Genomic DNA, 12,259 nt, shown 5'->3' with positions numbered 1-12,259 from the left:
TGACATGAATAACATTATAGATGAATTGGACCTAACAGGAACATGCAGGACACTCCATACAACAACAACAGAATACACATTCTTCTCAAGGGCAGACAGAAAACTTTCCAGGATAGACCACATGTTAAGCCACAAAACAAACCTTAACAAATTGAAGAAGAGTGAAATCGTACCAAGTATCTTTTCCGACTACAACGGAATAAAACTAGAACTCAATACTAAGAGAAACACTGAAAAATTGAGAAATATGTAGAAATCAAACAGCACACTCTTGAACAACCAGTGGATTAAAGAAGAAATCACAAGAAATATTTGAAAATATCATGAGACAAGTGAAAATGAAAATACAACATACCACATAACATATGTGAAGCAGCAAAAAGGTACTAAGAGGGAAGTTTATAGCAGTAAACACCTACATTAAAAAAGAAGAAAGATCTCACATCAAAACCTGACTTTATTCTTCAGAGAACTTGAAAAAGAGGCATAAACTAAACCCAAAGTTAGTGAAGAAAGATAATAATAAAGATTAGAGCTGAAATATACAGAATAGAAAATAGCAAACCCATGAAAAAATCAACAAAACTAAGAGTTGATTTTTGGAGAAAAAATATACAAAATTGACAAACCCTTTTTAAAAAGAGTAAGTAAAAAGAAAGAGAGAAGACTCAAATAACAAAAACCAGAAAAAAAAGAAGACATTACAACTGATGGCACTGAAGTAAATAGTATCATAAGAGACAGCTATGAACAATTAATTATATGTCAACATACAAGATAACCTAAAAGAAACATACAAATTCTAAGAAAAATATAACATATCAAGACTGAATCATGCAGAAGTTTTAATTCTGAATAGACCCATAACTAGTAAAGCGATTGAATCAATAATCAAAAACCTCTCAACAAAAGCCTAGAGGACCAGAAGTCTTCACTAGAGAATTCTACGATACATTTAAAGAAGAATAAACACAACTCATTCTCAAAGTCTTCCAAAAAATTAAAGCAGAGAGCACTTTTAAACCCATTATAAGAGTCCAGTATTACCTGGATACTGAAATCAGACAAAGACACTATATAAAAAAAAAAGAAAACTACAGACAAATATCCTTAATAAATATTGATGCAAAAATCCTCAACAAAATGCTAGCAAACCAAATTCAGCAGCATGTTAAAAAGTTGATATAACATGACAAAGAGAGATTTATTTCTGAAATGCAAAGGTGTTTCCACAAATGAGAATCAATCGGTGTAATACATCACATTTACAGAATGAAGATCAAAAACCACATGATTGTCTCAATTGATTTTTAAAAAGCATGTGACAAAATTCAACACCCTTTCATGATAAAATCACTTAATGAACAAGGAATATGAAGAAATTATCTCAACATAACAAAGGTCTTATATGCAAAACCCACATCTAATATCACACTTTATGGTAAAACAAACAAAACAAAAAAAACCTGAAAGTTTTTCCCCTAAGATCAGAAATAAGGCAAAAATGCTCTCTCTTGCCAGTTTTATTCAACATAGTAGTAGAAGTCCTACAAACAGCAATTAGGTAAGAAAAAGAAATAAAAGGCAACCAAATGGGAAAGGAAGAGGTAAAATTACCTCTGTTCATAGATGACATGACTTTATATGTAGTAATCCCTAAAGATTAGACACAGACACACATTAAAAATCTTGTTATAATTAAGGAACAAATTCAGTGAAGTCGCAGAATGCAAGAAAATTAACACACAAAAATCAATTGTGTTTCCATACATTATCAATGAACAATCTAAAAGGAAATTAATAAAAGACTCCCATTTAAAAAGCATCAAAATAAATAAAATATGAGTAAACTTAAGGAGGAAAAAGAGTTATACATTAAAACTATAAAACATTTCTGAAAAAAATGAAGGAAGAGATAGATAAATGGAAGGAAATCTTGTGTCCATGAATTAGATGACTTAATACGGTTAAAATGTCCATATTACCCAAAGCAATCTACCCAAATGGTATTTTTGCAGAAATGGAAAAAAATATAAAATTCACATAAAATCTCAAAGAATTCTTGACAGCTGGAGCAGTCTTAAGAAAGAAAAATATTCTCTATTTTCAAGCTATATTACAAAGCTACAGTAATGATTATTTTTAAAGTATGGTACTGGTGTCAAGACAGACATATAGACCAGCAGAACAGAATAGAGTGCCCAAAAATAAATCCTCACGTATATGGTCAAATGATCCTCGACAAGGGTGCTAAGGCTACACAATGGGAAAAGGATAATCTCTTCAACAAACAGTGTTGGAAAAACTGGATATCCATGTGCCTACAGCATATAAAAAACTCAACATAAAACGGATTAAGACGTAAACATAAGACTAGAAACTATAAAACTTTTAAAAGAAAATATAGAGAAACACATTCAAATCATTGAACTTGGAGATGACACCAAAAGTACAGGGAAGAAAAGCTAAAATAAGCAAATAGGACTTCATCAAATTAAAAAACAAAACAAAGTAAATTTTGTGCAGGAAAGAAAACAGTGAGTAGAATGAAAAGGCCACCTATGAAAAGGGAGAAAATATTTGCAAACTATGTATCTGATAAGAGGTTAACATCCAGAATATATAAATAACTCCTAAACTTGACAACAAAAACCCAAACCAAATTATCCAATTAAAAAATGGGCAAAAGACTTGAATAGACATTTTTTCCAAAGAAGGTACACAAATGAACAACAAGGATATAAAAAGATGCTCTACATCACTAATCATAAGAGAAATGCAAATCAAAACTACAATGGTTTATCACCTCACACCCACTAGGATAACCATTATTAAAAAACAAAAGACAGGCCGGGCGGGGTGGCTCATGTCTGTAATCTCAGCACTTTGAGAGGCCGAGGGTAGTGATCTCATGAGGCCAGGAGTTTGAGACCAGCCTGGCCAACATGGGGAAATCCCATGTCCAACAATCATAGACTGGATTAAGAAAATGTGGCACATATACACCATGGAATACTATGCAGCCATCAAAAATGATGAGTTCATGTCCTTTGTAGGGACATGGATGAAATTGGAAATCATCATTCTCAGTAAACTATTGCAAGGACAAAAAACCAAACACCGCATGTTCTCACTCATTGGTGGGAATTGAACAATGAGAACACATGGACACAGGAAGGGGAACATCACACTCTGGGGACTGTTGTGGGGTGGGGGAAGAGGGGAGGGATAGCATTAGGAGATATACCTGACACTAAATGGCGAGTTAATGGGTGCAGCACACCAGCATGGCACATGTATACATATGTAACTAACCTGCACATTGTGCACATGTACCCTAAAACTTAAAGTATAATTAAAAAAAAGAACAATTACCAATAAAAAAATAAACAAATAAAAATACAAAAATTAGCCAGGCGTGGTAGCATATATCTGTAATCTCAGCTACTTGGGAGGCTGAGGTAGGAGAACTGCTTGAACCGGAGAGGCAGAGGTTGCAGTGAGCTGAGATCCGCACCACTGCACTCCAGCCTGTGCAATAGAGCGAGACTCTGTGTCAAAAACAAAACAAAACAAAGCAAAACAAGAAAACCAAAAACAAAAAAACAACATAACAAATGTTGACAAGGATGTGGGAAAATTGGAACCCTGATGCAATGTTGGTGGGAATGTGAAATGGTGCAGCTGCTTTGGAATACAGTAGGCAGTTTCTGAACAAACAAATAAAAAATAATCCAATGATCTCTCTTCTGAGTATATGTCCAAAAGAATTGAAAGAAAGATCTCAAAGAGATATTTGAACACCCATGTTCATCATGTATAATTGACAATTGCCAAGAGGTGGAAGCAAGCTGATTGTCCATCAATGGAAGAATGGATGAAGAAAATGTGGTATATACATAAACAATGAAATATTCTTCAGCCGTATAAAAAGAAAAAAAATCTTATCATGTGCTGCAAGACAGATGAACCCAAAGGATATTATGCTAATTGAAATAAATCAATCACAAAAAGATGAATCCTGCATGATTCCACTTACATGAGGTATTTAAAGCAGTCAAACTCAAAATCAGAAAATAGAATGGTAGTTACTAAGGGTCAGAGGGAGTGGGAAAAGGGAAGTTGTGCTTTAATGTGTATAGTCTTAATTTTGCAAGATGAAAAGTTTCTAGAGATCTGTTACACAAGTGCATATAGTTAACATTGTACTGTACACTAAAAATAGTTATTATGGTAAATTTTATGTTTTTTTAACACAATAAAAAATGTAATGCAGTTATAGAAAAAGCACCAATGGAGGAGATGGCAGAACTAATAGCACACATACAGTATTGCCAAATAAGATTCAACAAAAAGATGTTATGGGTTTAATGGAAGTTAGTAAAATTACCATAGTCCTTTTCCATTTTTAGATTTATAGTTCATGTAGCTTCAAAAATGAAACTTTCATAAATGTTTTAAATGAATAGACCAATTTAAATAAGACCAAAATAAAATAGATGATTTCATACAGTATGGGAATTTGGGTACTTTATCAAAAGTTTAAAGCTAAATATCTTTGTTTTTAAAACTAAAATCAGCTGTCAGCTGCTACAAAGTAGGATTGGGTTTACTTAAAGCTTGAAAGGAGTTAGAATTTCACTGTAGGTTGCTAAGATATGTAGAATCTAGAATTTTAAAAATGCCAAGTGATCAGAGATTTACATTCACTTTTAAAATATCTGACCAAACTAAACCCAGATTTTAAAAAATAATGCACTAAGTAATACCACAATATTTTATACTATAAGCTATGCCAATTTGTTATTTCCATAGATAATTTAAATTTCTAATGTTTTCATGAGAGGACATTCTAAAAAGGTACAGAACGTCACAAAACTAGAATATTCCATTGCAAAGTGAGAATTAAAAAGGAAGATTCAAAGTTTAGGTCCTAAACCTAAGGGCATGAGCTCTGGAGAGAGCAGACCGCTTCAGGTTGATTGCTTTCAGTGTGCATTGGTGTAAAAGTGATTATGTCTTCAATTTTCTATTATTTCCAATACTATTTTTCTATTCATTTTTAATTTTTATAGCATTAGGAATTCAAATGAGTTCCATTTTCTGAATATATAAAAATTACAGCCTCATTTATGTTAATTAGGTTAGTGTACTTGACAAGAAATGCCTGTGTTTTTTGCATTATTGAAATTTGTTCCTTTCTTTAAAAATAATTTTGTAGTAACTTTTGGTTTATGAAGACACTTTAGTTTTCATTCATCTGTATTTTTCTTTATTCCACTATAGTGGAATTTACATATAATTTTATTAGTTCTTTTATAATGTCTTTAATGTTAATCATTACATAAGATGCATTTTTTACAGGACTACATTTTTCATGCCTTAACAGGATAACGACATACTGCTCACATACTCAGAACTTTCATTGCTTTCCCACAAAATTGGAAGCTGAACTTATTAAACGAATCAGATAAATGATTGTCTATAACCATTTATTGATTTCTTGGCTTGAGGGTATACTTGGATATACTTTTCTATTTCCTTAGAGATTATTTCCTTAAAATAAATTCTTAGAAGTAGAATTGCTATATCAATGACAAAGCACTTTTAAGTCTCTTGGTATTGCCAAATTGGCCTCCAAAAATGCTATAAAAGTAAGTCAAAATTCTCAGAGCAGTTTATGAGCTTGCCAAGATATGGATGTTTTCTAATTCCTTAACGTGAGTGTGGTCTGTGTTTCAATATCTCACTCTCTCAAAGGACCCTCTGAACTGGGCTGGACATGCACATAAGTGGTCATGGGGGAGTGTGAGGTGTGACAAACTCAAGCCTTGGTATTGACAGCCTGGGCTGGGGCCACCAGGCCAGCCCCAGTGCTGCCTGAAACTGCCCACACATAGCCACCCACTCTGGCTCTTAGAAGATTTTCTGCAACAGATACAGATATACTCATGTGCTATCATAGAAGTCTATGGTTTGTCTTGCTTAAAATAATAAATAGTAACAGAATAGAGGGAATGAGATATAGTAGAAGAGTCCTGGTTTTAGCAAACAAGACAAGTTGTATTATAACTCAGTTACCTAATGGACATATAATCTTATGCGGGTCACCTAAGCGATAAGGATCTCAGTTCTCTTATCTATAAAATGAGAGTTCTAGCTCACACTAAACCCTAAAAGACCTTACAGCATTAATATCCTATGGTTCTATACATTTTTTTTTTATGGAGTCTTGCTCTGTCACCTAGGCTGGAGGGCAATGGTGGGATCTCTGCTCACTGCAACCTCCACCTCTGATGTTTGAGTGATTCTACCACCCGAACCTCCCAAGTATCTGGGACTACAGGCACGCACCACCATGCACGGCTAAATTTTGTATTTTTAGTAAAGACAGGGTTTCCCCATGTTGGCCAGGCTGGTCTTGAATGCATGACCTCAAGTCATCCACCCGCCTCGGCCTCCCAAAGTGCTGGGATTACAGGCATGAGCCACCATGCCTGGCCCATCCATACTTTCTATCTATAAGAAATTATTCTGAAGAAAGAAGTTGACGGGCTGAGAATAGCACATATTTAGTTTGAACTTCATCTGAGGCATATTTCCTTCAGTTGAAGTAACAATCTGAATCTACTTAACTTTAAAAGGGAAGACAATTGAATAGTAAAATAAAAATTGCAGCTTAAAGGACAGTGGAATGTATATTAGGGCTAAGAGAAGAAGAGAAATATCTCAATAAAAGAGAGAGTCAACATGAAAAATTATTTTTGTCTTTGTATGAAGGACAATTTCTAAACTATATTTATTCAAAGCATTACAACAATTCCTCCTTCATAGTCTCTATGAGAAAAATTATGAAAATTATTATACCAAAATATACCATTTCTGGAAACCTAACAGCAAACCTACTCTTATTATTTCTGTGTGTAACAAATGTGGCTTCACATTTTTCAACAGATAATTAGTAAAATCCTCAACAAGGAATATATTTTATAAAAATTTGTAAATAATAACTGAACACATAGAATGAATTTGTACTTTTTATGTTGAATAAGAAGATGTTCCCTATTGAGTTCAATTCACACAAACTTATACAGTAAAATTACAAAATACACATATTTCAATCTTCTGTTCTTAAAATATTTTCATAGTACAAACATTAAACTTCTGTGTGCCTTACTTTTAAAGATGTCTTATATAAGATATTTTATCAGATAGAAAAATTAATGATTACTGCAGTGGCTTAGGCCTGCAATCCCAGCACTTTGGGAGGCCGAGGCGGACAGATCACAAGGTCAGAAGATCAAGGCCATCCTGGCTAACATGGTGAAACCCCATCCCTACTAAAAACACAAAAAATTAGCTCGGCATGGTGGCAGGCGCCTGAAGTCCCAGCTACTCGGGAGGCTGGGGCAGGAGAATGGTGTGAACCTGGAAGGCGGAGCTTGCAGTGAGCCGAGATCGCGCCACTGCACTCCAGCCTGGGCAACAGAGCTAGACTCCGTCTCAAAAAAAAATTAATTATTATAGAAAAAATCCTTGACCCTTTATTAAGAACTGTTCTGAGAGTTGCGATAGCAGGGGAAGTTAGTTTAAAAGAATTAATACAATACTGTTAGCAGGGATGCTGCTCAGTAAATATTTGCTGAGTGACTGTAGAAAAAAGAATCACCCTGTTCATTAAGAAGTATATTTTCATTTAGCAGACCTATAATTGGTGCAGTTACTCATTAGACTTTCTGGAAGAATGTTTTGAAAAGGAGAAAAACAAGCTCGAGGGTACTTAGTGGTCACATTATGTTACTATAAGAGATAAAAGAAAATGAGAAGTAAACAGTAGTACTTCACCTTTCTAAGAGTACTTAACAAATATTTCATCCTGAGCATTCTATTGTCCTTATATCTGGTCAATGATCTAAGCACTATTTAGTTGTTCTGTAGACATTTACTAAATTACTTTATGGATGCAAAGAATGTATAGGTAAGCAAATTTGTAATTCTTATACAGAGGTTATTATGGACTTCAATCTAAAGAATATGTAGAAACTTTCTGCAATGAAAATATAATTTCTGAAGGTGAAAAATTTTAAGTTCAATTACCACATTTTACTTATTAAAAAAAAGTCAGTGACTTGCCCAGTGGTCTATCTGAATCCTTTTGTGTTACAGGTGGCATCAGGGGAGCCAGTCCATAAGACTAGTCTCTACTATATCCATTAAATCATCCATAATGTATACATTAATCTATCCCTAAGCTGTAAGAGACAAACTGCCTCTGTGATGAAATTTTTTTAAAGTTGAAACTAATTAAATGTTTCTTTTTCATTTTACAAAAAAGCCTGGGATCCCTTGGGAAATTTCCTGAGGAAATTTCCAATTATATTGACTGCATACATTTATAAAACTTGGAATAACCTGACTTCATTTGTGTAGGTGAGTGAGTGCTATGAGATTATATGGAACAAGATTAATCATAATGTAACACTGCTGGACATCTAGGAGGGAAACTAATCTAAAAAATTTATGTTGAATATTTCATTTGTATTCACTATGTATCTCAAGAGCAAATAGGGAGAATGTAGCACATAAATATGTTTCTATTTTAAAGTTGAACTGAAGGCACAAAATTACTGAATGACTGGACAAGTTTATAAAATTCTCGACATGTTTAATTGAAATGAAAACACAAGTCACCTGATTTTATGTTAGTGTCTAGTCTAGAGTTCTTAAAATATAAGCTTTATATAAATGAATTCCCTGTTGAAATAAGTGCCTAACTTTGATTATCTGGACATTTTTAACTTTAGCATATCTCTCCTCAACATCAAACACAAAGATACAGGCAGTGTAACTATGACTAAATTTTATCTGTGAGTAACTGTAAATACTAACGAGTTCTAATAAAACCACTGGAAAAGTTGAGAGTAGACTTTTTTGTTTACAAACTTTTTTTCTTAGCAAAACACAAACACAAATAGATCCAAATTGAGGAAGTCTAAATTCTATTCAGAGGAGAAGGGAGGTAAATAAATTTCAACTTCCCATGGCTGTCTCTATGGTTGAAGGAGACCCTGCATGACAACTACAGGGGCTCTGGATACGCTCTACCTATATTAATAACGTGCTTCACGTAGAGAGATTTTCTCTAAAGATTCAAGCCTAATCACTGCTGCTTCCTTGGGTGTTTTTTTTTTCATCTGCACTGAACTCTAATTGTTTTTATTTGTTAGACTATTTGTTTTGTCCGCAGTATAACTGCACACATCATTTATATTCTTTCCTCTCCAAAAATGTAAAGCTTTATTTATGAGGGTATAACAAAGAAGTCCAACTGTGATCGTATTTAACTAAAACGACTTTATCTCTATCTTCCAAAATGAGGTGATGTGGAGAAACAGGTCACTATGAGTGATAACATTACAGTCCAAGTAGATGTGAATGATGTTTTCTGTGAGATTTGGTATAGTAGATAAGGCAGTAAAGCAAATAAGTTAGTTTTGGTAGAATTACTATTGGTAATTGCTTTTAATATCTGGGAGGAAATAAATTAATAGATTTCTTCCAGAAATAGTCCTCTAAATAAACAGCAGCATTTAAAAAAAAATGTAGCTGTAATTGAAAATTTATTTCAAAGCAAACTAAGATGTTGTACAAATCAACAATACCATGTTTTCCCAGTCATCGTGACTCTCCTTTAATTTCATGTCATGTTGATGAACAGTACCATTAAGTACAACTAAAGGGAGAAGAAAGATTAATTTTACAATGACCCATTCTATTATAGACACTTGTGATTTTTCTTTTCTTTTCTTTTTTTTTCAGTATCAAGGCAAGGCATTATTAGTTACAAAAGAATTTGCAGGGCTACAATCAGACACCAAAATTATCTTTTCTAGTTGTTTTGAAATGCATAATTGCTAATAGCCTGTTCATTAAATTTGTATTTTCTATTTCATTTAAGAAAAATCCCTTTGTATTACCACAGCTTGTTTGACTATTTTTATAGAATGAGCTATAATCACACTTCGGAATAATTTACAAAATTACAACAGTTTATTACTTTGTAGCTTACCTCAAAGTGGGCAAAATTAGATCTAAGTTTTTGTATAGGACTGCGCCAAGAACAAATACAGATGATTCATCTAATTCTAGAAAGAATAAAATTTGAAGTATTAGCAAACAGCAAGAAAATACTATATCTTATAAAACTTTAATCTGCTAAATTACAAGATAATTCCAGTACTTCCTTATGCAAAGATAAAGCCTGGTAAAAAGAAATGCATTCATAACCATGTGCATTAATGGTAGCTCTTGAAGATGTGTTTTCTATAGTTTTGCATCATGAAGGAAACTTCCTTTACCAGGTTGAGACAAGAAGCTGCCTTAGTCTCCATTTAAGAGTTTAATTTCCCAATGATATCAGAAAAGAGAGCCAATTCTCTTTTGGATTTTTACCTTTTAAGGTCGAAATCTGCAAAAGTGAGTACGATGTCACTTTTGAAAAGAGCCATTAATTTTAAAGGCTATTAAAAATGTTCTAAAAACTTAATTTTTTCTCAAATTTGTTTTCTTTTAAACTTTAAGCTCAGGAGTACATGTGCCGGTTTGTTACACAGGTAAACTTGTGTCGTGGGGGCTTGTTGTACTGAGTATTTTATTACCCACGTATTAAATTTGTTTTTGTATGCCAAAATAATATCTTCAAACCAAAGCAAATTTTAATGAGGCAGAAATAAAAATGACATTGCATGGAAAATACAACACATTTCAATACCTAAAGGTAAAATATTAGTCCACATGCTTTATACGGGTATAAAACCATGAGTATTGAAACTTGACCATGTCAAGCTCAGGTCGATAATTTGCACTTGTATATTTTTCACACTGTAGTAGACTGTTTTCTTCAGTAAATTTTCAGAGACTTTTAAACCGAGAATAAGTTGTCTATATTTAGAAAATTAGTTTAAAATAATGATTACAGACTATTTCTAAACTGTTTAATGTATGAAGATTTATACCTAATATCTAATTAAATGACCTTATCAAAAATGTTTTGTTTAAGCTCATATTATTTCAGATATTTACCTTTTGATGACACCGGAGTGAAAATGCTTTTTGGAATTACTACCCTATCTTCTGAGTTTCTTGCCCAGTCAACCATTCCCTTCCGTCCTTTCATTGGAAAGTTGATGTCTGTTAGAACAGAGGCTGCAGGAAGCTTCTGAATACTAGCCACTATTAAAAAAGAAATAATAATTTAAATTAAATTTGCTTTACATTTTAGTGTAATCAATATTGATCAAGGTAAATCTTGCAGTATATTCAAAATAAAATTTCAAGTCAAAATTATATTTATCAGAGCAACAAAACAACTTATGTCTTCTTATTAGACAAAATTTCTCATTAAGTTTGCTGAATTTTACTTATCAGTCTTAGTTTTTGTTGCTTTCAGTGGGAATCATACAATGTGGTCAATAGTGGAGCGGATATTCTGAAAGTATTAACAGGCACTGCTATATTGATTGTTCATGGTTGGTCTCCATTTTAATTGTTAGAAACTCATACTGTACTTTGTAAAAACATTTTGCTTAACAGAATTGACTAATGGATTGAAACTTGCATTTAAATCTGAATTTTGTCTTAAGAAGAAATTTTCTGCATTTTCATTTAAACATTGTCTTTGGAACAAACTTTTCATGGATTAGATAGGGTACCCTGAAGAAATGGAGAACAAAGCCATATTACTTTGGGAGCTAGAACTGCCAGAATCTATATAATAAAGGTACCAATAATGTCAGAATTGCAAAACCAAAATAATATGTAGAAATAGTGATCAAATAGATTAATAATAATTCTTAAAACTTCTCTCTAAAATTGAAAGTAAAAATGTGTGTGTATAAATATATATATATAAACAGAGAATTGTGTCCTTAATAACAATAAATATTACAATACATATCAGAAAATGTATGATTGATAAGTTTAGTAATACTTTAATATATTTTATTATATTTAATAGTTATATACAAATTTATATTACATATAAATTTATAATGTGTAATAAAACGATGATGATAAATACTCCAGCACTTCTAGATTATAAGCATTTTCAATAATGAAGTGTAATTGGTAAAACTTTTGGATAGGTCCACACCTGTTCTATATCATATTTTCAAGTGTCCCTTGGAGACTTTATATGGAAACATGATGCAGACAATTGTAAAAGCTATTGCAATCGAAAAGCTAAAATAAAAATTCATTG

General features: G+C 32.6%; 1 protein-coding gene across 2 annotated transcripts in view; it reads right to left on the bottom strand.

Moving 5' to 3' along the window:
* Positions 1 to 12,259, bottom strand: part of ADGRB3 (adhesion G protein-coupled receptor B3) — a 754,183-nt gene that overhangs the window by 325,545 nt on the left and 416,379 nt on the right. For both annotated transcript variants that reach the window (XM_054491608.2, XM_054491609.2), the window contains exons 12-13: positions 11,083 to 11,232; positions 10,070 to 10,145 (exon numbers count right to left, since the gene is read on the bottom strand). In XM_054491608.2, coding sequence (XP_054347583.1) covers positions 10,070 to 10,145; positions 11,083 to 11,232 — 226 coding nt within the window. The remainder of the gene's footprint in view (positions 1 to 10,069; positions 10,146 to 11,082; positions 11,233 to 12,259) is intronic.

The sequence above is a fragment of the Pongo pygmaeus genome, chromosome 5, assembly GCF_028885625.2.
Source record: "Pongo pygmaeus isolate AG05252 chromosome 5, NHGRI_mPonPyg2-v2.0_pri, whole genome shotgun sequence".
NCBI lineage: Eukaryota > Metazoa > Chordata > Mammalia > Primates > Hominidae > Pongo > Pongo pygmaeus.
This window is presented reverse-complemented; position numbering and strand designations above follow the sequence as displayed.